At 28.8% G+C, this 26,129-nt stretch overlaps 3 protein-coding genes across 5 annotated transcripts in view; 2 read left to right on the top strand and 1 right to left on the bottom strand.

The window, feature by feature from the left end:
- C3g (C3G guanyl-nucleotide exchange factor) overlaps window positions 1-13,085 on the bottom strand; it is an 81,728-nt gene extending 68,643 nt beyond the window's left edge. For all 3 annotated transcript variants that reach the window (XM_074256473.1, XM_074256474.1, XM_074256475.1), the window contains exon 1: window positions 12,865-13,085. In XM_074256473.1, the coding sequence (XP_074112574.1) occupies window positions 12,865-12,898 (34 nt within the window). In that variant the 5' untranslated portion in view covers window positions 12,899-13,085. The remainder of the gene's footprint in view (window positions 1-12,864) is intronic.
- Window positions 13,086-13,258: 173 nt separating this feature from the next.
- LOC141535794 (leucine-rich repeat-containing protein 57) lies at window positions 13,259-15,448 on the top strand. The gene is made up of 2 exons (XM_074255910.1): window positions 13,259-13,416; window positions 14,221-15,448. The coding sequence occupies exon 2, from the start codon at window positions 14,312-14,314 to the stop codon at window positions 15,044-15,046; it is 735 nt and encodes a 244-aa protein (XP_074112011.1). The 5' UTR covers window positions 13,259-13,416; window positions 14,221-14,311; the 3' UTR covers window positions 15,047-15,448.
- Window positions 15,449-16,163: 715 nt separating this feature from the next.
- On the top strand, window positions 16,164-21,478 carry Pcl (polycomb protein Pcl). Its single transcript, XM_074256497.1, has 9 exons — window positions 16,164-16,253; window positions 17,101-17,437; window positions 17,590-17,784; window positions 18,260-18,432; window positions 18,563-18,758; window positions 18,844-19,082; window positions 19,162-19,356; window positions 19,737-19,950; window positions 20,332-21,478. The coding sequence occupies exons 2-9, from the start codon at window positions 17,105-17,107 to the stop codon at window positions 21,346-21,348; spliced, it is 2,562 nt and encodes an 853-aa protein (XP_074112598.1). The 5' UTR covers window positions 16,164-16,253; window positions 17,101-17,104; the 3' UTR covers window positions 21,349-21,478.
- The last annotated feature ends 4,651 nt before the right edge of the window (window positions 21,479-26,129 follow it).

Genomic DNA, 26,129 nt, shown 5'->3' with positions numbered 1-26,129 from the left:
ATAAAATTTTAAGTGACTGTAAAGCACGCGCTATAAAATTGTATGCAAAATAAATATTTGCTATCTTTATTACTGTTTAATACGATCACGGAGTTTATCATTAATGTTGTTGTTGTTGTTGTTGTTGTTATTGTTTATGATTCAAGGGTACAAGAGGATTTAAACGTCGTTACTAGAAGCTTTGGAATTGAGGAGTGTTCTCAGGAATCAAAGGATTATATCTCTATAGAAGTAAAAGGGATAGGACGAGAGACGCAATTTGCATGAGTACGCTAACCCAAGAGGAAATCTCAGAATGAAGGTGTTAATTGTTGAAGGTGTGCTTGCTCATGTCTTGTCTAATACAATTGACGGCATGACTGAATATTGAGTGCGTTTACGGAGCTGGAGAATACACACTCGGGTCATATAATACTGACTAGACTAATATCTCTATACTACTCCATGCGTGTAGTTTTAGTCTACGTATGTATGTATGTATAGATGGATGTTGTATGAATAAATTAGATAGACAGATACTATACTAGTTGGTATAAATTTTAGGATTAAGATTCAACAAGGGTTTATTAATTAATCCCAAGGGTTACTACCTTCCCCGAATCTTGATTAATCTGTATTAGCTCAATATTCTGGGATTGATTTATTGAATATGCTGATTTCGGAATTTATAGACGTTGACTATGTTTAACCCTTATTTGAATTATTTGTAGTTAATAAAAAATTTATATTTCTGTGAACTGATAATTTTTATCATTATTTCAAATAAGTAATTTGTTATAAGAAAAAATTGAATTCAATTTCCTTTTAATTTAATTTAATATAAAAACTCAAAAATTTAATTTTTTTTTTTTTTACGTTGTTGAATTTTCCAAACTCAAAATTTATTATCTGATGAAATACTTTTTTGAATATCGTAACATTGCAAATTCTACACAAATTATCCAATTCTGTACTTGTCATTTTTTCAAGGAAATAAGATCATCAAATGTCACGAATTTTTTTTTTTTTTTTTTTTTAATGGAACTTTAGAAAAAAAAAAACTTTTTTACAAATTTTTAGTTAACGATATCTTTGAAATGGATCAACTAATCTTAAAGTACTTTGCGGGATTCGACGAAACATTTTAAGGTTAAAAACTGATGATGATGACTTTTTAAAATTATCCATGCAGTAGCTCAGAAGTTATTCACGCGATTGAATATCAAAAGTTGAATTTTTACTAAATTCATATAAAATCATATCAAATACCAAATTGATTAGGAAAAAGAAAATTTGAAAAATATCAAAGAGTTCTACGGTATTGATGCACATGTACATACATAAGTGATCTAAAAGGTCATCTAAAATAGATTATTTGGATTATTTAAAAAAAAAATAATTCAACACTAATCTACATAGAGAACTAGAATAAAAGTTAAATTTGTATGTATATATATATATTTATTACTTAGAAGCACTTTTCAACTGAACTGTGCCACTAAAAGGTTACAGAATCTAAATTTAGATGGGATATAGGCCCTCCATTATATACATCACCCATTGGGCACGAGCGATAAACAGGCTTTCGAAAACAAAGAAAATATATATATATATATATATATATATATATATATATATATATATATATATATATATATAATAATAATAGCAATCGCTAAAACCGCAGAGAAATTCAAGACTTATTTTAGGTTAATGCAAGATTAAACGCTTAATAGCAGGCTCGAGCTCGAGATTAAGGACTATAAACTTAAGAAACTCATTTTATTGTTAGGAAATGGTGCCATTGCGTTTTCCTTTGTTTCATTTCATTCCATTTAATCTTATATTTTTTATTTTCTATTACCTTGGAGGCTGCATGATGATGCAGATGAAAAATTCTTTTGGTTGGTCACCGCCAGGAGCAGCGGAATCGCCGTTATTTGAAACGTTTTGGATTTTGGAACGTCTTGTTTCAAAACACTGTAACTTTTCGCACGTCTGCGGAATATCGGAGAGTCGAGAAAAGTGTCATCGTAGTGAGGCATTGTTTTATTTTATGATTGTTTCGTATTATAACCACTTTTTGCACTCATTATTGTTAATAAATTTTAAACACAAAACGGAATAAAGATAATTTTACTTTGGAAGAAACAAGAGGTAGAACAAGACACGAAATATCAGGGTTCGATTCCCGGCGTCGATCATTTAATTATTTTTTTGACAAATTCTAATTTTATACAAAAATCAAGAAACTTTTTTTATAAAATCAACCTACCGAGTAAAAATAAATGCATTGAAGCATAAAAATGGTAAAAAATAAATGAGGAAGTGTAATGCGAGCAAACGACCGCATTGAATTTTTTTGATACGTCTGTGGTTGGATTAAATATCTAAAAACTTTTTCAGTTGATTCAAGTTCTCAGAACTACACAATCTTATTTTTAAAATTTTTCTCCAATTTTTTATCAATGATAAATAATTTATTGGCAATTAATTTTATTATTAAACTGTGTTAAAGTCTCAAAAGAGCGGTTTGGATATTACTTAGCGAGAATGACAGGGCTAAATATAAATATGTTGGAATTTATAATGATAATCCTAAAGTCTGTCTATTAGTCTCCGCGCGACGATTCGCGAGCGTCGTCGCGTTGAATTAAATCCCGACATTAATAAATAAAAATAAATTAATTAATCAAGTTATTTTTAGTCATCTGAGTTTCCGATTTTAGTTAGAAAAATTTACAAGCTTATTATGATTATCTAGACTCAGAAAAAAAATTTTTTTTTAGCATTAGCGAATTTACTGTCACGTCACACTTGCTGATAACAAACTACTGGTGATAGCCAAAGTATAACATATTCTCTGAACCGATTTATATCCATGAGAATGAGCAACACAGTCTACACATATTTCACACGTGTAGTCCAATATTTATAGATATAGATATAAATTTGGATCTAGATATGTAGACACGAATACTATCAAAAGTACTATATATATATTTTATAGGATATAGTACAACAAAGTATATCGTCACGATGGACCGATGATCCAAGGCGATTTTTCAACCGTGAAAAATTCCAATAAACAAGCCCGGCCTGTCGACTATAGGTCGGCTAGTCTCCAATTTATTTAACGCTCGAGTTCCGAGTGTTTTAATATATTTTTTTTACGTCCTCTAACGCTTTTTATTTATTCATTTCATATCGCAATTTACTTTTTTCACAGCCACTTCGATTTCTGTTTTTGCCCATTAATTTTTAATTCTTCTGTGAGAATTAATACCGATTTAGATTATGTTTAAATGGATATATGATATAATATAATTATATTAAACGTAACATAAACTTGTGACCTAGTTTCGCTTTATATTAATATTCGTCTCCCTGCAGAAATTTAAGTTTCACTAGTCTCTTTTAAACTCTAGCCCTCCCCTTCTTTTATATTTAGGAGCTTGCGGGTGGATTAGTTTATCCCTCGCTTCTTTAGCCCCTTTTCGTAAGTAATATACGAGAAATATCAACACATAATTAAACACACGTTCAATTTTGGGGAAACATAAATAAATATTTCGCTATAAATATTTTTTTACTCATTTTAATTTTTTGTTTATGTTGAAAAAAATATCGATATTTATTTTTATTCTGTAATTTTTAAGATCAAACATTCTTTTTCTACTAATTCATTTTTTAAAATATTTTAAAGTATTTAAAAAAATAAATTAATATAAAAAAAAAAATCCAATTTCAATATTAAAATTATTTGATGATTCAAAAATCATTTTTCTTAAATTCTGGCCAAACTAACGATAATATGAGAAAATATATGAAAACCTTTTTTGTAGAGTATTAAATTTTCTACAAAAATGTTCTCTTTCAATTTTTCATATTTCCAATACTTCACCCAGAATCAAAGTTCAAAACTTTTACTTTTGTCGAACAGCTCAATTCCAAAAGCACAATAATAAAAAGAATCCGCTTATCAATGACAGCAAGCAGAAATAAGCTTCTACCGTTATCTATCACGCAAAAAAAAAAACATGCGTTGAGCAGTCAACAGTGTGGACTCGTACGCGTGACAACTAGCAATCACCATTAAAGATCCGCTAACCGATCAGGCCTTGATTGTCAATCATCACCGAGATTTCATCTCTGTATCACATAAATATTTAAATTAAATGAAAACATTAGTGTCAATTATTAATTAACAACAACTATGTCACATCCGATCACTTGATTGATTAATTAAAGTATTAACCAATTAATTAGCGCTCGAAAATTAGCAAACAATAGCACAAAGCCACTAATTCTTTTAACTAATTGGTATAAAATTATTAATTGTAAATGTTAGAAGTAACAAAATGAATCGACCAGCTTGGCCACAAATCCGAGATGAACTGTCCGTAATAGTGGGCATCACCACGAGTATATACAACTAAACTAACAGAGTAGATCAGAAGACAGTAATATCTGTGACTTTGGCCGGGAAATAAGACTCGTCTATTTTAACGGTACGTACGCAAGAAAGAATAAAAGTATAAAAAAGAAACTAAATAAATAAATGCGACACATAGACGGATGAAAAAAATGCGATATAAAAGATCGAAATGAGTGTAGTGGTGTCTAGACTTTAGATTCTGTATAATACGGGATATGTGATACACGTGAAGCATACATGTATGGCCAAATATATAACAGGAGCTAGCATCCCAGCTGGTACTGTATATGAACGAAGAAGAATTGTATTACGGTCAAACTCCTGGCTCATTCTTTATTTTGTAAGCAATATGTTGAGGTAGAATCTACAATGTCGGATTTCTACTACGGAAAATGGCAAAGGAAAATTTATCTGTTGCCTGTGTGGGACGTGTGTCGATGTTTGTGTGTCGTGTGTGGGGAATACACACACATATGTCTCTTTTTTTTGTCCTCTAAGGATTTTCTTTTCTCATATTATCGTCACATCTGTATCGTCGATCTTTCTATTAACGTTTCTTCGATTTATGTCTGTGTTACTGCACGACATGGACAGTAACGGTTAAATAAAATTACGGAGGTTCAGCATCCAGCTATGAATCTTCATTGTTTCCAATGTAGTTTTTAGTTTAAATCCGGAAGGATGCTGATTTATTAAACTCATTATAATATTTATGGAATTTTTCTATTTAGGTTTTAATTCTAGTAATAAAACTGTTGCTTGAAAATGATTTAAAAATCAATAATTGAAATTTATTGTTCAATATGTAAGTATATGAAGGTAGAAACAAAAAAATAAAATAAAATTTTCAATACGTTGAATATTTTTTTATCTTTTAAATGATAATTTGTGATAATTCCGCTCTTTTAACATCAAAACGCCTTTTTCAAGTATATTTTTGCTTTTAGTCGTTTATAACTGCCGCCATTTCTCAGAACTCTTAAAAAATTTGGTTGATAAAGAAGTTCTTTAGTTTTTTATCACCTTTCAAGCTTATAATTCAACGAAAACAATTGTTTTTTTTTCTTCTAAAATTACATGAAGTTGTATAAGCTATCATATTTTTATGATTTTTTTAATTGATAAATTACTACCAATTTTCATTGGATCTTCATAAGGTAGTTCGCTTGCAAGATATAGTATATGCTATTGCATTTATGAATGAACTTCCATGATTTTTAACAGAAATCTAACAAAAAAAATGCAATTTTTTTAACGGATTAAAATATTTGAATCAATAATATTGGTATAATTGTTCGCGATTCGGAACTAGGAGTATCCTTTGTAATTCGCTAACTGAGAACGAGAATATCTTGAAAACCCTTTCCGTCTGTCGATTCCCGCTTTGTCCCGACGCTAACTCATCCCGGATCCTTAACTCACCATTTCACAACTCGGAATTCCTGAGGGTTAAGCTGCTTAAGTCGGTGAAAGGGATCCCTAGGTGCTTTGCATCCGGATATGCCAAGGGTATTGATGCAAATGAAGGCTAGATCTTGACCTGCTATGGTCCTGTAAGATTCAAGAACGCTAAGATGACAATAGACGTTTTTAATATCGAATCGCAAGGGATTTTTACGATTATCCTTATCCATTATCGACTATCGGTTTTTTAAGCCCTGCTTATCGATAAAATACTTTCTTTCCAGATTTTACAGTTAATAGAAGGGAGTAACTTTCTCCGTTAAAGAGAACTATACCTTTACTTTAACCCAATCGGTCTTGTCAAATATTTGTTGAATTAATAATAAATTAAGTTACAAATGAAATTTTCCTATTGGTACAAAATTGAGTAAAATGAAGTAAAGTGAAAAATTCAGTTAAATGTCGAATCTATCGAGATGATGAAGAAGAATAATAATAAGAACGAGAAGAAAAACAAACAGTCGTTGGCATGAATGATTTAAACTCATCTTAAGTTTCCGAAATAAAAGGTTGAGTTTAATTAAGTGAACTTTCCGCGTGTAGCGTATACTGTGTATATGCATAGAGGTGGATTTGAGCCTTAGGTATTACGTATTAAATGTATGTATGTATATGTAGATCGTCAGGGGTGGTTTACTTCTTGTGGTAACCAAAGTGTGTGTACCTGGGTGGAAAGCTGCATATTCATGAATCAAAGGCCGACGTAACTGATGTGACGACTGGAACGTTAACGTCATTCTGCTATTGGGTGAGAGGATAAATTTGTGTTTCTGTATATAGTTGTAGACACCCAGATGCTTCTCCTTATGCATATATACTCTCTTCTCTCATCTGGATTCTGGATCACAGAGAAACTCAAGAGGAAGAGATTCTGGATTGAGCTGACTCGGAGACAGAAAAAGACGGATGTAAACGCCGAGAATAAGTACAAGTATAAAGAGAAAAATCAAGTGACTGCATTGGAAATATCTTTAATGCCATTCAATAGAATTCCGAAAATTTGGATAACGTGTCGTGTAATTTGCATAGATATTACTGGTATAAAAACGATGGAAAAAGTTATCTGATTTTTTTATTGAGTCATTTTATAGTTTAATTCGATCCTCTGAAGTTAGTTTTAGTGATATAGTAGTAAATTGTTTTGTGGAAAGTATTTTCTTTGTGTTTAATAAGGTCTTTTATTGAACGATCGCGATTGTCGTTTCTTTTAAGTACACAGTAGCTCATAGAAATTGATCTAACAACCTGATTATTTTTTATTGGCTTCAAAATCGTATAAGCTATGGACCTATAAAAAATCACGATTAAATTCGGTGCAGTTTACTTGTTGTAACGATTTTTGCATTAAAACCGGGGACGCCTATCCGGCGCCATTGTTGTAAGCTGTTGTTTTCTCGCGTGGCGTGACGAGTATGTAAAATCGGCGGTAAATTTTAAGTCAAAATTTTATAAACAGAGTTTAATTGATGGATGTAGTTGATTTTATTTTGTTTTGTTTTATTTAATAATATAAAATTAGGGCAATGGAAAATATTATTACTAAATCAACAGTTTTATTCGTTTATTCAAAATTCGGTATGGCTAAATTGTATTGTCGCAAACTCTCCACTAAGGAGAATTTCCGTAATTCTTCTGTATGTAGTTGATTGGTTGGAAATTGGTTCAGGATCTATTTATTTTAAAATAAAAAACTCGGTGTTGGGGTGAATAATTGTGATTAATTTATTCCCCAATGGGAGAAAACTCTAGCAATTGCTAGAGAAAAACTCCTCGAAGTTGAATACAATTAAGAGATATGTGAGTGTATATGTGTATTGATATGAATGTATATAATAATTGCACTGTTGTGCAATGAGGGGTGAGAATTGATCTCAGCCGCCGTTAGGTTATTGTGGTTAACCGTCAACCGTTAATATCTCAGTAGAGATGTAAAAGATAGTTATGATCAGAAAGGATCGTGTGTTTGTAATCGGAAGAGAATTAACTGTGTATTTAGAATGGTTTGAAAGAACCAGTAGGTTCAAGTATTGAATTTTGTCGCTGGGATCGAGTTGTGTTATAAGTTTGATCGCTGGGATCGAATCTTTGATCAGTGGGATCAAGTTATGTTATAAATTTGATCGGTGGGATCGAATCCTTGATCAGTGGGATCAAGTTGTGTAATGAATTGATCGGTGGGATCGAATCCTTGATCAGTGGGATCAAGTTGTGTTATGAATTGATCGGTGGGATCGAATCCTTGATCAGTGGGATCAAGTTGTGTTATGATCCGAGAGGATCGAATTTTTGATTTATTTTTGATTTAAATGATTTGAATCTTTTGTTTAAATTAGTAGTTGAATATAGTTTTCTAATTTACGCGAGAATTTACTATTTAAATTGAAGTATTTTCTGAATAACTCAACAAATTATTAAACAGATGAATTTATTAATGTACCTTGTTTCTTGTAAATTTGATTTGAATTTACTAAATAAAACGATTAAAATTAATTAAATAAGGCACATCAAGTGAAGTTAATTTAATAATGACGACTGAATAAATTCAATTAATAATTACAAAATGTAATTAAATGACACTAATTTCAATTATAATCAATTAATAAACGGAATTGAAAATATTAATAAATATTCAAGCTGAATTGAAGATTCTTGACAAACTTTTAACAATGATAATCTATTGCGTCTAATTTATCACGCGATTGAAGACAATGGCCGCGATGCTAAACGCTAAGTACGACGTACTTTTTATTAGCGTTTTAAATATTTTTCCACGAATTTATATTAAGTTTAAAATTAATGCACAAATGTCGAATCAATGAATTTAATTAAGTATAAGAACTGATAATGAACTGATGATTAATTACGTTAGCAAATAATAAAACCCAAAGGAATAATTGATTTGTCAAAGAGAACGCAGGTATATTGCACTAGTCACTAGTCCCAGTACAACTGCCGCTCATGGCGTCCCCACCGGCCTCGTGCCCCGGGCTCCCGGTCTTCTTCCCGCTAAATCATGGGCGCATGTGCAGCCGCCATTTGACATCGCGTTCATAAGAACGATCATAGAAATTGCCATGAGAATGACCCATGTTAGATATTAAGTATAGGTGTTTAAAGTTTGAATACACTCATGAGAGTGCTTTAGTCAATCTCTTTTGTACCGACATCAAACATAAATATTGATTCAAAAAATAACATTATACTTCTCAAGCGATTAAAATTAATTAGGATTCAAATTAACTTTATTTAATTTAAATATTTAGAGAGTAAATATAATCACAATTATCAAAAGATCTTGATTATACTGCACAGATACAGTGGTCAGGATTAAATTTATGTATTCAATTAATATGTACTTTTCTGAAAGCAGTAACTTTATTTACAAATAATAATAATAATAATAACAAATATTCAAACGTTATTCTCGATTAAATATAAATCAAATTTACTTTATATAGATAAATATACATTTTTACAATTATTTGTTTTATTTTTTGAGATTGCAAAAAAATTACTTGTGCGTTTTTTAACGAATTATAAAACAAGAAAATATAAATAAACAGAACGTTAATCCATATTTTAATTCCTCTTAAATTTAAAAAGCCGACGTATTTTCATTTATAGTTTACTTTTTATTAACTTTTTTTTTTTTTTTCATTTTTATCTCATAACATGGAAAATTTTCTCGGAAAATGTTTTAACTAATGAAAATGAAAAATAAAAAATAAGTCCTCGTCTAGACAAGTAACACGACAGACCAACACAGCACAAGTATAAAAAACAAAAAATAAAAAGAAAATAATAATGTCGAGAGTATATAGAATGAGACAAGAATATCGAGAATAAAGATTGGCTAAAAGATAAAAGCACGAGGAGATAAAACGGGATTTGGTAATATCTTGAACTTGCGATTTTCTTTTATGTTTCTTCCTTTGCTTCTTTTTCCTCATAGTTTTCTTTCGTTCTTATTATTTATTTATTCTTTTTTAAATTTCTTTCCTTTATCATTCTCATTTTTTTTATTTTCTCTTAACCTTTTTTCATTTACTTTGGCCCCTTATTTCCCTCTCATTTCGCTCAACCCCGTACAGTATAGCACACTAGCCTTTTTTGTCTTCTTGTGCAAGCAAAGACACATGCGACCTTTAGACCCTACCCGCAGACGAGAAAATAACCGAGATGAAGATAAAGAAAATAGACGATTCAAAAATGAAAGTTACGGGAAAAAAAGCTTCAGTTGAGCATAGAATTATTTCAATGCGCTAGGACTGTGCCCGTAGTTGAGATTTTAATGAGTTCCTTTTTGAAGCAGACAATTTTTTTTTTTCTACTTTCATCGTTTATATTATACACACTTGTTCTGCTACCACCAAATTATTGACCTTCCTAAAGAAATTACTTTCTAGTTTTTTAGTTATTTTTTTCTACCCGCCGTTCATTCAGCTTTACTTAATTATTTTTACAAGATGCAAGATGAAAATCTAAGAAAAATTTCAATACAATTTTTTTTTTTAATTTAATTAAAAAAAAATAAAAATTTTCAATTATTTTTTTTTTTAATTTACAAATTTTGGTAGTTTATTATTTTTTACGAATTTATTATTATCATTATTAATTATTATTTTTTAAAATAAATCGATTTATTCAACGTAAAAAATTTAAACTTCTAGACTTACATAAAAACGTATATCATAACTTTTTACGCTCAATATTTTTATCTACCCGTTTTGTATCTAAGAATTTAAAAATTTATTACTCTAGTCTAGTTGAGTTAATATATAAATTAAGCCGATACACGATCCGACCAACTGTTGACACAATGATTGAAGCCGCCAACGAATCAACGGGAATTAACTATAATTACGCACTAGAATAACAATGTTGTCGTGCGGTATCAGTTAACACGACAACTGAAATTCAAGGGTTTACTTTTCCCTGAATAACGTTTGTATTTAAAAGACAAACATTGTTCCTGCTAAAGCCGGTCCATTAATTACAATAAAATATTAAATCCAATTAAATAGTAATTAATAAAAATTACAACAAAATAATGATTTAAATTAGGAAAAAAAAAATTTACAGAGGAATAAAATAAAAATATGACTATTCATAAATTAGTAGTTAAATTGTAGAATTTGATATTTTGGAAAACTTTCCTATACAATATCCCCTTATAAATTGTAAACGAATCCCAGAGAACGAATAGCTTTGGTAGAATATAAAGCAACTAGAAAAGAACTGCTGACGAGTATATATTAAATAAAATACAAAGTATTATATGAAATAAAATAAAATATGAGAAAGAGTGGAACGGCGAGGTGAGGGCTGGACGACAATGAGTAAAATTTCTTTGTGGAAAGTCGCCGCGTAAAAGTTTAAATACGAAATCATTTATGGACACACGACAGTAAGTCTGTCTATTTGTGAAAGAAAATTCTCAACAACTTCACTCCTACACAGCGCTATAGAGAACCAACCAGCTGTACTAAATAATAAAAGTCAGTGGCGCGTGCTATACTTTAGGTTTATTAAATTGCCAAGAGTATTATTGCCTCGGTAGGCACCCAGGCATTTTGTAGCTGAACAAACAACTCGAAATAAAACCCCTAAAAAAATAAAGCAATAATAACAATCATATATTTATCCCACTCCCCATAAACTACATATACCCCTCACTCACTCGCTATAAACTAGAGAGACTACAGCGTTTAGGGTATGCCAGTACTCTTAATGTTCTTTGTAAGCTCCGTATCATCTTTTCTTGCAGTTTTTTCTCTTTTTAATTTAACTCGATATTTACGAGCTAAAGGTGAATTTTATGTTATATCTTTTCGTTACAAATATACGTTATTTCAATTAGGAGAATTAATTTAACACACGATGGAGCAATTGAACAATATATGTACAGTCCGATGGACCCTAATCATTTGATTAAGAAAATCTCATTTTATACTCTCATGCTTTTGATCTGTTTGGTTATTATTATTATTGTAATAATATTTATTTTTAATCTAAAATTTTTGTCTTAAACAGATAAATTAAATATTAAAAAAAATTTTTTTTAACTAATGTGTATCTTTTAAATATTTAGATTTTTAATATTTTTAATAAAATTTTGATGTAACAAAAATTCAAAGTTAAAAATTAAATTTTTTATTTTGACATAACAATTTTATTTTTGTAATTGTATTGTTATGTAATTTACTTTAAAAATTACAATATGAATAAACTTTTAAGCCATTGCTAATTTACTACGTAACTCTATTAAATAAGACATGTTACAGCTAAATTTTCTCTAAATTGCGACACAAGAAAGTGCAATAATTAAATTTAAAAAAAATCAACTAATTACATAAAAATACTAATTTAAAAAAAATTTTTTAAACAATTATTACTTGAAATATATTTAAAACAAAAATTTTTTTATTACGATTAAAATAAATTTTTTTTCTACTAAAAATTTTAATTAAAAAATGAAAAAGTTCTCATTTAAATTCAATAGATCAACTACCTCTTTTTCATTCAAGTACTTAACGGAATTACAAGTACTTTTTATAGTACACATAAAAAAAATTTCTATATATATATATATATATATATATATATATATATATATATATATCTGTACGAATTTATATATACATTTGATAGATATAGATATATGGAGTAGGAATGTTCCCAGGCAAGCACGCGCAGAGCATAAACTCTCATATGCTTTTGACATTTCGCGCCCGCGAATCATCACTCATTTATTATCATGACTATCTCACCAATCATTATCATGATCTAGAAATTTTTTCATCACTTATAAAAAAATGCGATAAGACACTTGTCTTGTCAATAAAAACTTCCGCGTGCCATCAGCTTTTAAAAAAATTATTAATAAGAGCAATAAAATATAAAAATTAAATTTCAAACCTAAAAAATAAAACAAAATGGGTTAATTCAAAAAACGAATGTAAACAGATAAAAAAGGTAAATACCTGAATACTTGTCCAGCTTCGGTGTGGCAGCCATCGTGAGTGATCGTCTCACTAATTAATAATTATCACAGCACACCGTATTATTAATAACATTAAACACTATTTAACCATTTTATTACTATAACTCATAACACCATTTATCAACGCACTACATGCGTTTTATTTATTTAAATACTAAAGTAAACTCAACTTCCACCGCTACATTTTCATGTTTGTCAACCATCTTCATTCATGCGCGCGCACTTACTGCCGTCTGCTGGCAATCACCCGAATTTTTCCCACCATCTTTTTTACTATTTTTTCGTCTAGGAATTTTAGATTGTCCCTGGGGACATTTTCTAGGGACAATTATTCTCACTGCATTGTTGCTCTCCTCACCTGTCATTGTCACTTCAACACCTAACCATAACTAATTTTTATTATTTTTATCTAAATTACTTTGACTGTTAAAATTGTTAGTTTCTTTATGTATTTTTTAAAATGTCATAGAAGCTTTTGGGAAAAATTTCTGCGGGTGAATTTAATTGTTGAAATTTATTTTTAAAAAATATGGTAAGAACTATTGTTTGTTTTTAATCGTTAATTTTTTATAGTAACAGTACTAATCGTGTGAATTTTTAATGACAGGCTCAAGTAGACGTGCGAGAATTATTTTTTAATCAATGATTAAATGTCAACCAAAAAAAATACTTTTATTCTCATAAAGATTGTTTTTTTTTTTTTTTTAATTTTATTTTAAAAAATTATGACAGAAATTTTATTTGTGTAAGGTAAAAAATGAAAAATTTTTTTTAATGTTTAATTTTCGTATTTTTAAAAATTTGGAAACTATTCATTTATTTATTAGCACCAGTTATACAGTTTGATGTTAACAAACTCTTATATATTTTTCTCTTAAATCTAATAAATTTTTAAAGGAAAAAATTTTAACATATAAATACGTGTATTCATAGAATTTATTTTTTAAAATTAACTGAACATTTAAAGGTCACTTTTGGAGTATTTGATGTCATTAAAGTTAGCTGACGTTCTAAATTTTTTGATTTTTTCTTTAATAATTAAATTGAAACAAAAAAATATTTTTAAAAAATTAAACTTGCAGTTTTTGAAATTTTTTACACGTGCAAATTTTATTTTTTTGTAATAATTTTTTCAACAAAAAAAAATTCTGAAAATTTTTAGATATCGGCTAACTTTAGTCGTATGCGTATTTGTCTTCTTTGAATTATTTTCTAATATTTATATATAAAAAAGAAAACAATTATCAAACATCTGCAATATTTAAACTTACAATTTTAATTCCACAATAATTATCAATTGTTTTAAAAACTAATAAAATTAATTTTATTATTTCAGGTGTAAAAAATTGAAGTCCTATTTGTATTATTAAAAAAAAAAAATTGGAGAACGAGAGATTGTAAAAAAGAAAAATAAGTAAAAAAATTAAATGAAAAAGGAAATCATGGGTAACACAGTAAAAATAAAGCAGCATTATGAAACGGCGAAAAAAACAGGAATCCTAAATATATCCAACAGACAGATGATGGAAATCCCAGCGAACATGAAGCAATTGTCGGAGATATTGCGTACGCTTGATTTGTCACAAAATAGTTTTAAGGTTTTGCCTGACGAAATAGGAATTTACTCAATCCTCAAGCAACTTAATTTGAGCCACAATAAGCTACAAAGACTGCCGGAAACAATTGGTAATTTAGTTAAATTGGAGATACTTAACGCTAGTTTTAATCAGCTTAAAAGTTTGCCGGAGAGTTTGTCTAATTTGTCGCATTTGAAGCAAGTTAATTTATCAGAGAACCAGCTGACAGAATTCCCGTTGATGTTCTGCGGACTGAAGCACCTAGATGCTCTGGACTTGTCTAAGAATAAGTTGACTTGTGTGCCAGACGGAGTTGTCGAGCTGCATGTCATCGAGTTAAATCTAAACCAAAATCAAATTTCGGCGATCTCCGACAAGATGGCCGACTGCCCGAGATTGAAGACCTTGAGGCTAGAAGAAAATTGTCTGCAACTTAATGCGATACCCACAAGGATTTTCAAGGAGTCTAAAATTTCGAATATCACTGTAGAGGGTAACTTGTTTGAGAATAAAAAAATTGCTGATGTAGAAGGATACGAGGTCTACATGGAACGCTACACTGCTGTCAAGAAAAAAATGTTCTAAATAATACTACTTACTGATATTTTATTGGTTATTCAATCTTTGTTGAATCGAGTTTATTTTTCGGCACACTTAGGAATATTTTGTACAATTTTAAATTTTTGTGCCTGATACTGTTCAAATTCTTTTCACGTTTTTTTTTTTTCTATTTACAAAAGTATTAATTTTCATTATTAATAATTTTTTTTTTTTCATTAACTGACGTATTTTTAGTAAAAGTTTAATTTACTAATTGTTCATTTTTCTGTTAACTATCAGAAACTTTATTTATTGGTTTTAAATTGAAGTTTGATAAACTTTTAAATCTAAGTTTAGATTGGAATGCATAATAATAATAATAGACAAAAACATCACTGATAAATAATAAATATAAAATATTTGAAAGAAATTTTTATAATTTTTGTAAAATTAATATAATTGACCAAATGTTTCGATAATTATACATAAATAAAGATTTATTTATTTTTAGATATAAAAAATAGTAAAATTATATAATTTAAGATTTTTTAATTGTCTATAAATTATTAAAAAAGTGCCATGGAGGGAATTTTTTGTAAAATTTATCTACAATTTGTATATTTTTAATCTTAAATTTAAAACATTTCTTCACATTTCTTAAAATTATTGCAATAAATCTTTCAAAAATAAAAATGTCTTTTTTTTTTTTTTCAAAAATTATTGACATATTTTAGTAATTTTTAATATAACACATTTAAAAAATATTCTTTACTTAAAATAAAAACTGAAATGTCCATTCTCTAAATAAAAGATTATAAAAAAAAAAAGAAGTCTCAGGACATTTTATTTTTTATAAAAAGAAATCCCGTAATAAAGTCCAAAGTTTGACTCACGCCGTGCGAGGTACCGAATCCCGAAAAAATGGCCGCTGTCAAAATTTAAATTTACGTGGCAAAATAAAATAACAAAATCTCATAAAAAAATAAATTAATTTTTTGATTAGCAATAATATTTTTTTTATTTTATTGATCAATTATTAATGATTAAATAAACAATAAAAATCAGAACAAAAAACAGTAAATTTAAAATGAAAGTAAGGTAAATTTCCCGCTTAAAGTATATTTAGTGCGTGTCGAAGCAAGACGATGGCGGGGCAGTGCGTGATACTCACGAATGGCCGCCCGAGAAACAGATCAGGGAAGGATGAAGGATAACAATCAAGAGCATTAATTCGGCAAGTGAGAAAACCAAGGTACGTCACCATAAATAATTATTACAAGCGGCCCTAATCTCATTGCCCTTATCACTTTTAGTAAATAATCTCCAGCTCGAGACTTACCACGGGAATAAATAACCGGTGTCAGTACGAATATTCTCAGGGGTTGCTAATGTCTCGCGTTGTCTTGACCGCGCGATTGATCGTCTGCAAGGGTTGTGTATCTTTTTTTTACTTTGCTATTTTTTTCATTAAATATATTTTTTATTTATTTAGACATTTCACCAGATTGTCACTGTAATAAATCACTAAGGCAATTATTATTTTTTCTTATAGATCCATTGTTGATGTTATTGTTATTATTGTTAACAACAATCCCAGTTCCAGTAAAATAATTAATTTTTTATATTTATTGGTTAATTTATTGTGTTGTATTTTCACCGAGACTGCAGTTACCTGCTCCCGTTTGCTAAGTGTGAACTGGTTTTTAATGAGATGCCGATCATATGGGCGCAGCCTCTTTTCATTTTCGCGATACATTTAAATTATTTTCATCAACTTATTTTTATTTTCTTCGCTACAATTTTCTATTTTTTTTTTTTTTGTTTTCGCTGAAAAATTTTGTGAGTGTAATTGAATAATTATTAAGTTACAAAATTTCTTAAAAAAAAAAATTTACTTATTTTAAACACAAATAATATAAAAAAATTTATTGAGAATATTTTCAACCACTAAATTGAAAATTATTTAAATTTAAAAAATGTGACGGCTAATTTCATACTCAAAATTTTTTTTTATTAAAAATAATAATTAAGTGTTGATACATAATTAAAAAAAAAAAAAGTGTAATAAAATTAAATTGTTTGTTTGTTGATCTCCGCAGAAAAATGTCGGTGCCAGAAGATAATTTGGCGATGCCAGACAGCACGACAAGGGAACAGCGTCTTGGTTTTTCTCACGGCGAGGACGTGCTGCTCCAGCTAAAAGATGGAAAGTTCTATCTCGGAACGATCGTTGAAGTGGACTTGGCGCAAGAAAGGTGCCTGGTGAAGTTCCTGGACAACACGTCCTCGTGGTCCAGTGTCAAGGAGCTGACCAAGTTGGGTACACCGGATTCAAATGTCATGTGTGTGTTGTGTAAAAAATTTAAGCCTAAGCCAGATAATGATATTATTGTTTGTGACAAATGCGGACGTGGTTATCACCAACACTGCCACAAGGTAAAATTCATTAACACTTCCATTAACAGTTTTTATCGTTCGAGTGGTGATAAAAGTTTTATATGGAATTTAAAGGAATTTAATTTCTGTTAGTCATTACTTATTACAGTTTTTTAGTTATTCATAAAAGGTTTATACGTGATTAATTGTAGCCTCAAGTAACCACGGAAGAAGCCAACGCAGACTCCTACTGGAAGTGCAAAAGATGCCAAGAAAATATACTCAAGACAACACGTGATGGTCCTGACCCAAAGAATTCGATGATCAAAGCTAACATTAGGAAAGTTTGCAGTGGAAGAGATCAACCTCAACCACCGCCTGAAGACATGACAAAATTACCTTATGATGTATAAACAATTTTTTTTTTTTTTTTTTTTTAATTAAATTACGGGAATAAGTTATTATTGGTTCAAGAAAATATTTAAGTTGCTAATTAATTATGTTATCTATTGGATTAAATATCATAATTTAGATTGGTTGGGTTGATAAAATTTCAAACTAAAATGATTAAAAAAATATATATATATATATATATATATATATATATATATATATATATATATATATATATATATATATATATATATATATATATATATATATATATATTCATATCTAACTAAATAAATTAAACTGAGTCAATAAAATTTTTCCAAATGAACGACTCGAATGAATTATGAGTCTGTTAGCATTTAGAAGTTAAGTTTCGCAATCGACTTTATTGGAAATTTATTAAAAGACTCTTTTAAAAAGATTCTTAAATCAATGATGACTAGTTATTACCGATTGATTTAATTAATAATTAAAATTTTTTTTCCGTAGCCTGAAATGTTGAGTTGGGATTCACATCATCGAGTAAATGCTGAACAAATATATTGCTACTGTGGACTAAATGGCGAGTGGTATACTCAAATGTTACAATGCGCTAGATGTAAACAGTGGTTTCATGAAAAATGTGTCAGCTGTTTGACGTTTCCTTTGTATAGTGGCGACAGGTATGTTATTTTGTTTTTTATTCCCAAATTTATAATTAATAATTTTTAAAAGCAATTTATCATTTGTTTTGTCTTAATAATATTTTGATGGTAGAAAATAATTGAGGTACGAATGTTTTTTTTTTTTAAGGTTTTATGTATTTGTGTGTTCAACGTGCAATTACGGAAAAGAATTTGTACGGCGACTGGAGTTGAAATGGGTCGATCTCGTGCACCTGATGTTGTACAATTTGACCGTATATAATGCTAAAAAGTATTACGATTTGGACTCTGTCATCATACCGTACGCCGCTGAAAATTGGAACTTATTACAACTGCCACCAAGAGTATGTGCTCTATGACTAGTCTCTTTCATTAATTAATAATTAATACTCATTATGAGTCTCGTATAAAAATAATTTTATTTAATAGATCAGAGATATCAGCGCCCATATGCGTAGAGAAGCTATACTCTCAATATTAGCGAACAATCGAACTAGATTTAAATGTGGGCGTGAAATAAAAAAACGTACAACTATTTGGGGCTTGAGAGTAAGACTACCACCACCTTGTCCAGTTGTCAATTTACCAGTGACTGGAATTATTGATGACTCTGTTTTACGTCGTTGTTGGGGAGCAAATAGAAGACTGCAATATCTTCCACCTCCTGGGTAAATTTTTTTACACAACAGTACAATCATTCTGACTCTAATTTTTTTATTAATTAATTAATTCATTGGCTTGTTACAGACCAGTAATATTTGCTGACAGCCCTAGCACAATTAATACAACGAATCAAGAAGCTACTGCCTCGGTAACTGAAACTGTTAGCCCATCAGATATCGTAACAATGGGAACAGTATTATCGAAAGCCACTGATGCTGATCAAGATACATGCCCAACTCCTAGTACACAGAATCAGTCGACAGAATCGCTTCGAGAAAGGTTTATTAATCAATAAGTCGATTAACTAACTATCTCGATTATTAAATAAATTGTTTTGTTTTGTTTTGTTTTTTATTTTTGTTAAGAATTTCAAAATTTTCTTTCACTTTATTTTATGGTTTGTTTTCTTTTTACAAAATTTATTTTGATTTTATAATCAAATTTTCATACTTTGTTATTCAATAAATTAGAAATGAATAATTATTTAGCAAAATTATTTTTTTTTTCGCTTGGAAATATTTTTTATAATTTTTTTGATTTAAAAATAGGATTTTTTAATTTATCAGAAATCTTTTTTCTATAATAAAAAATACGTAACACAATAACATTTTATATTTTAGGTACTTATTATTATACTAATGATTGTAAACCATTACCAGGTATAGCGGTGGTGGTTTTGTAAAAAAATCATTCCCGTTTCCAAAATTAAATTTACAAAGACGTAAACGATTAATGGCATTGAATAGTACACATGAACGTATGCTACGAAAGCATAAAAAGCGTGATAAAGGCTGTGAGGATACTAAAAATCAAATAGTACGTGAAGCGAGATATAAAAAAGCTAGAAAATTACTCAAAAATGCCATCACTAAGGTAAATTATCAATTTTACTATTTCAACTAAATTATTGCGTTTTTAAAACCAAAAAATTTTTTTCTTTCAATCAACTCAGAAATGTAAATAATTTTTGTTTTTTGATACGTTTTTTTGGTTTTAAGAATTTTTTTTCTTAAAAAAAAAATAAATTTTTACTTTCTAACCTTTCGCGTTAATAAATAAAAGTTTTTAAGTTCTAGGTAAGAAAATTAAAAATTTTCTGAAATAGATTCTTTGTTTTTTAAAAATCTAACTGATATCTCGAATTAAAAAAAAATTTCAATTTTCATACCCAGAAGTTCAAAATTTTCCATTTTTTACACAAGAAGTTAAAAATTAATAATAAAATTTTTTTTTTACAAATAAAAAAAATTTCAGAGAAAACCACTCCAGCGTACTCCAGAAGTACCAGACTTACCACCTACACCACCAACATCGGTATCAGGACCACCTACACCTCCAGCAACAACTTCAGTCATCAGCGAGTTGTCAGTCCCGAGTTCCGTGGACTTGATGTTGAACCTTCCTCAGCCGTCAGTGACTCCAGCAGACACCAGCGGCGACGAGACCAGCTCTCGAGGCACCCTGGACTCCTTCATCCCCCCACCAAAAGACTTCGAGGGTAAAAACAACCCCTTCCGCAACCTCAGCGAGATGCTGAGCACGCCGAATATTTCCAGCGCTAGCAATTTAGCGCCAGGTACTTCAAGTACGCCGTTGCCCTTCCACCATCATCACCATAATTACCACAACTACCAACCACCGATCACACTCCCGCTTCCATTGACGCCGGTGATACCGCATCCACCGCTGATTCGTCCAGCAAAACGACAGCTCTCCGAAAAGGACATCATCATCGACCGGAACGGACAAGTAAAGAGACGTAGACAGCACCGTCGAGGCCGGCCTCCCTCTCAGCCTCAACAGTTCCAAACGACGGCGACAGCTAGTAAAACTGCTGCCATTCTACCGGCTCGCAACAGCGAAGTAAAGAATGACTATGTCAGGAACCTAAGAAGCTCCTTCAACAGTTCCTCGAGCAGCAGCACCAGCCAGATCGGCAGTTGCGTCGATTACGCTCTCAATGGCAGGAGGCTCAGACAGCGAGGCGCTGATAAATCTGCGGCCAGTGCTGCCAATGCTGAAGCCCAGAAGAGGAGTAATTTGGCGATGTCTATTCCCTCGACATCAGCGGCTTCTTCCTCGCCAAAAGTTTCTCCGATCAAACAGTCAACTCCCGATATCTCGATGGACGACCTCAAGTCTTCGGTTAATATGTACTTCGGTGCGGCGAATCGCATCGCTTCTGGTGAAAAGTTTGGTGTTAAAGCTAAGAGAATAAGTAAAAGTGGTCAGTTGCAGTATCTTATCGAATGGGAAGGCCCCAATACATAACGGTAATTTTGTTTCTATCCTCGCATTATTAAATATTTAAATTGTACAATTTGGATGTTAACTTTATTATTTTAATTTTAGTTGATTGGTTATATTTACTTAGTTTGATACTTGAATTTAGTAACTCATGAAAGATATTGACTGAGGACAATCAGTGTTGCGGACAAACAACTTTACAATTTATCGTTAATTAATATTTTTTAATTAATTATTAAATATTTTTTATTTAGAATTTTTGTTCATATTAAAAAAAAGAAAAACTAAATTTTTTTTTAGTTACAAAAATATTATCTTCTTTCTGAAAATTGAAGTTTTTCAATACGGGATAAAATTTTTATTGCTAAAATATACTTATGTATTTTATGTACATAAATGTGCTGGTCCTTATTTCTGTTAACATATTCTATCTTTATTTCAGAATATAGAAATAAAATATATGTAGAACTGAAAAATTTTATTTGCATAAATAAGAACAAAAATACTTAATTAAAAATATTTTGTAATGAGTTCTAATAAGTTAGAGGGTATATGATGACATGTACAATAATTATCATATCATTTTTCAATTGAGTTAACAAACTAAATTGTACAATTTTAAACATTCACTTTATTATTATTATTATTATTTTTCAATGATTATTATTAGTTAGTTTGTGATTTATATTCTACGATTGCGATATAGTTAACTTTTTAACGTTCATCGTTTATTTTATTATTATGAACACAATAAATAATTATTATTTAAATATTTTAAATAAATTTAAATGCTTGTAGCGCTGTTTAATCTTTATTTTTATTTTTTTAATTAATTGATCATATTTTAGAAAATTGTCGTATAAAGCGATTTACAATAAAAAAAAATATCGTCGCATCCACTGATATTTGTTAATTAGATAATAAGTATATGAATGCATTTGAAATATTTAAACAATATATGACAGTACAGGTCACAAAATTTCTACACTACCGTCCGTCAAAAAACCTAAATCACAGACAATTATTTATATTCTATTTTGTTTGTAAAAAAATTATACTAGCATTCATTCGATTGTAAATAATTAATGATAAGTTCATAGCAACGTCAGTGGGTGTGCGTATTTTCAGATTACATTATATTCAGTTCGAGGAATTAATAATCACGAGATATTAATTACAGATGAGTGAATAAATACAAATCCAATACAATACAATATACAGTAGATTTAAAAAAAAAAATAGCTAAATATATTTCTTTTAAGTATCACATTTGTCAACAAAATATTGCATGTATTTTCATAATTAAAGTAAGGAATATTTTAATATAAATAAATCGAGAAAACCGGACAAGGTTATTGAAATAATTAATCAATGATAATGATAATAGACAAGAAAAAAGCGAAGCAGCTGGTAGTATTGCTCACTAACTACAAGACTAATTCAAAAAATCCAAAAATAAACTTATAGATATTTGTTTAATGTAACGTCTTAATAATCGTTTAAAAATAAATTGTAATTATTATCTTGCATTTAAATGTTTTTTAAAAAAAAAATTATGAGTTTAAAATATTTTTTATAATTTTTAATTTTTTAGTCAAAATTTAAAATCAAGTTATACATTTTTTTATAAAACAATCTTTTTAACTTATTGGAGAAAAATTCTACTTAATTTTTATAATTTTTAATTGAAAATTGCAAGAATCATAATTATAATTTATTAAGTATCATGGATGAAATATGAATAAATAAAATGTAATAATGAATTGCGTAACTGATAAGATGAATCGTCCAGTTTTATAAATTGAATCTTTGAATTTAGATGTATGTATATTTTTTTAGTTTTATTTTGACTGAAAGTTTGTACAAAACTGAAAAATACAAAAACCAACTTATAGACAAGTATATTTTTTAAACACTGGAAATTAGCTGGCAATTATAATTTATTATTTTTAAATTAAACTTATTAATAAGTTTGAATAAAAAAGAAATGATTTTTTTCATAGCTCATAATACATTTATTTAAATTAGTGAAAATAAAATGCGATTGAATTATAAATGATAAAATTTTAAAGAATGAAATTAAATGTAATGAGCTTATTAGGCAATTTTAATAAATATATTTATTACGTTGAAGTTTTCAATGTCAAAAAGTGAATAAAACATTTGTATAAATTGATCAAAATTAAAAAAAAAAAATTGAAAAATTCAATCGAGTGACTGACACATTTAATAATAAATTTTTTTTACTTCGAATAATTCATGTTTACAAAGGCGTAATTTTTTAAATAATTAATATAATTAATAATTAAATATCAATTGAACACTGCCATTTAATTTATTTAATAAAACTTGACATTTATTTTTAAAACTGTGTTCAAATGTTGTCGCTAATTATTTCTATAAAGTAATTTTAACTAATATTTCATATCTATTGAAATGCATTTTTTTGTTATTATTAATTTTATTTATACGAATTAAATAATTAAATTGTACGAATAAGTATCAAAGAAACGAGATCTTACTAAGTAATTATATGATTGATAGACTAGTAGAATGCTAGTGTGTACTTTATGTGGTCAATTAACTGACATGAAAAAATAATGAATGGTTAAAAAAGAAATCGTATAAAATTTGAGCGTTGTTAATTAAATGTTACTATCAATATCGATCAATGCACGCGTAACGAAATTATTAAATATATTACTGCCAGTATCGTATGTAAATATTATTATTTTTATTTTTATTATTAATTATAATTAAATTACTTAATAATAATAATTATCATTATTATAAATTTATGATTGTATGTAAAGTGACATTGTGAATTTTTAAGTGAGAAAAGTAATCATTAAAGTTTGAATGAGTGAAAATGTTTAGATTAATTAATTATACAATTAATTGAACTTATTAAAAAAATAAAATAAAATTGCATTTTAAGTGCTTCCAAAAAAGACCATTTTTTCTTTTATTAATTTAAAACTTTCATTAGTATAATTATGATATTAAAGTTAGCAGTTACTTGACCATTTTTTAATTTTATTTTATAAAAAATTGCATTTTTAACTTTTCAAAATTTCTACATGTCAAAAATTTTCTCTCAATTCTTTTGCCATAATTTATTTGTTAGAAAATTTTTTTTAATTATCAAATATCTGCTAAATTAATTTTCATTGTAATAATAAATATCAAAGAGTTTTATTTGCACGACTTTCGTCTCTTACAAAGTTTTTACATATTTTGCTTTTATATATTAATTGTATATACTATTTTTTTTTCCATTTAATCTTTTTTTTTTTTTTTATTTAATTATTATTTAGAGTCGATTTTTTAACTGCTATGGTCATATCGCCGACTTTAACTGTTGGGAGTGATACGTTGGGGTCTTTTGGACTTGTAAAAATCTTAAACTTCGCGGCAAGGGTCGAATCTCAACCAAGCTGGTTTCTACGACCATCTTGGGATTCGAACCCACGCCTGGCCGGTGAGTCAGTCCAAGTGCTCACAATAGGCCATACCCCTTAGACCACTTGGTTAACGCCACCGGTTCCATTTAATTCTTCTCTTTTCTTTTACTAGAATTGCACGCCTCATAGCGCGAAGCGCGAGAGGTTGTGCTTTACACTCGACTCGTCAATGTCAAGCAATTTTGCGATCTTTAAATGCCTCTATCTCAACCATATTACACTTATACAATAATTTAAGTAGATGTATACCGAGAAAACACTTAAGTTAAGCCATCTTTTACTTTCTAAAATCATTTCTTGTTGTTATTTTGAAAAAAAAAACGTTTCAAAAAAAATTTTACGTGGACGTCCGGACGTCACCCCATTTAGGATGTACCAACGATTACTCCCGAACGAATTGATATTTCGAGACCGGGTTTTTTTTATTAGTTCAAGATTGCGATGAACTGGGTCCGTATTTCATTTCAGTACTCTAGCTCACGTATTTTTAGTAGATTTCATAGAAATCTAACTATTGCATTGGTCCTCATGACGGAACTTTTGAAAAATTTTGCTATATTTCGACTCAGCTCGTCAAGCGGATTCAGAAAATGCATATGGTTCAAAAGTTTATATATATATATATATATATATATATATATATATATATATATATATATATATATATATATATATATATATATATATATATATATATATATATATATATATATACGACATTATCGGCAGTGTCTCTTCTCTAACTCCCGTAATTCTATACGGATCTCAATAAAACGTAACATACTTATTCTTCGGACGATTTCCGAGGTTAAGTTCTAAGATGAGCCAAATCTGTCGATTAGTTTAAAAATGAGAGCAATTCAAAAATTTTCAAAAATCGCAAAAAATTTTCGCTTTTACCTTATTTCCATGTAATAACAATGGAAAGCGACATCCTATCGGATTTCTGTAAATTGCATTTGAAAGCTTGTTTAATAAGCTTCAATTTGTATACTGATTCATTTTTCCAAATTGAATAGTTCAGGAATAATAGCAATTCAAAAATCGTAAAAATTTTCAATTTTTACGTATTTCCGTGCAATTACAATTGAACGCGATATCTTATCACAATTCTATAAAGAGCATCTGAAAGCTTATTAAATAAGCTTTAATTTGTGTACCTTATTATCAGTCTAGGCTAAAAATTAGCTACTTAAATTTAAAAATTTAAAAATTTTAATAAATGAAATCTACTTCCATTTCGGCTACCGAATGGCCTTTTTTTTTTCTTTAAATTGACTTTTTAAAAAATTCACTATCACATACACGTACAGAAAACGAACTTTTTTTTCTTTTCTTTTT

The sequence above is a fragment of the Cotesia typhae genome, unplaced genomic scaffold (assembly GCF_013202065.1).
Source record: "Cotesia typhae breed Kobodo isofemale line unplaced genomic scaffold, CoteBio_Ctyphae scaffold_152, whole genome shotgun sequence".
Lineage (NCBI taxonomy): Eukaryota > Metazoa > Arthropoda > Insecta > Hymenoptera > Braconidae > Cotesia > Cotesia typhae.
This window is presented reverse-complemented; position numbering and strand designations above follow the sequence as displayed.

Excerpts from the sequence above, each read along its gene's own strand:
- LOC141535794 (XM_074255910.1), top strand. The coding sequence starts at position 14,312 with ATGAAAAAGGAAATCATGGGTAACACAGTAAAAATAAAGCAGCATTAT.
- Pcl (XM_074256497.1), top strand. The coding sequence starts at position 17,105 with ATGTCGGTGCCAGAAGATAATTTGGCGATGCCAGACAGCACGACAAGG. Across the intron at positions 18,433-18,562 it reads CCTTTGTATAGTGGCGACAG|GTTTTATGTATTTGTGTGTT; the intron begins GTATGTTATTTT and ends TTTTTTTTTAAG. Across the intron at positions 18,759-18,843 it reads TATTACAACTGCCACCAAGA|ATCAGAGATATCAGCGCCCA; the intron begins GTATGTGCTCTA and ends TTTATTTAATAG.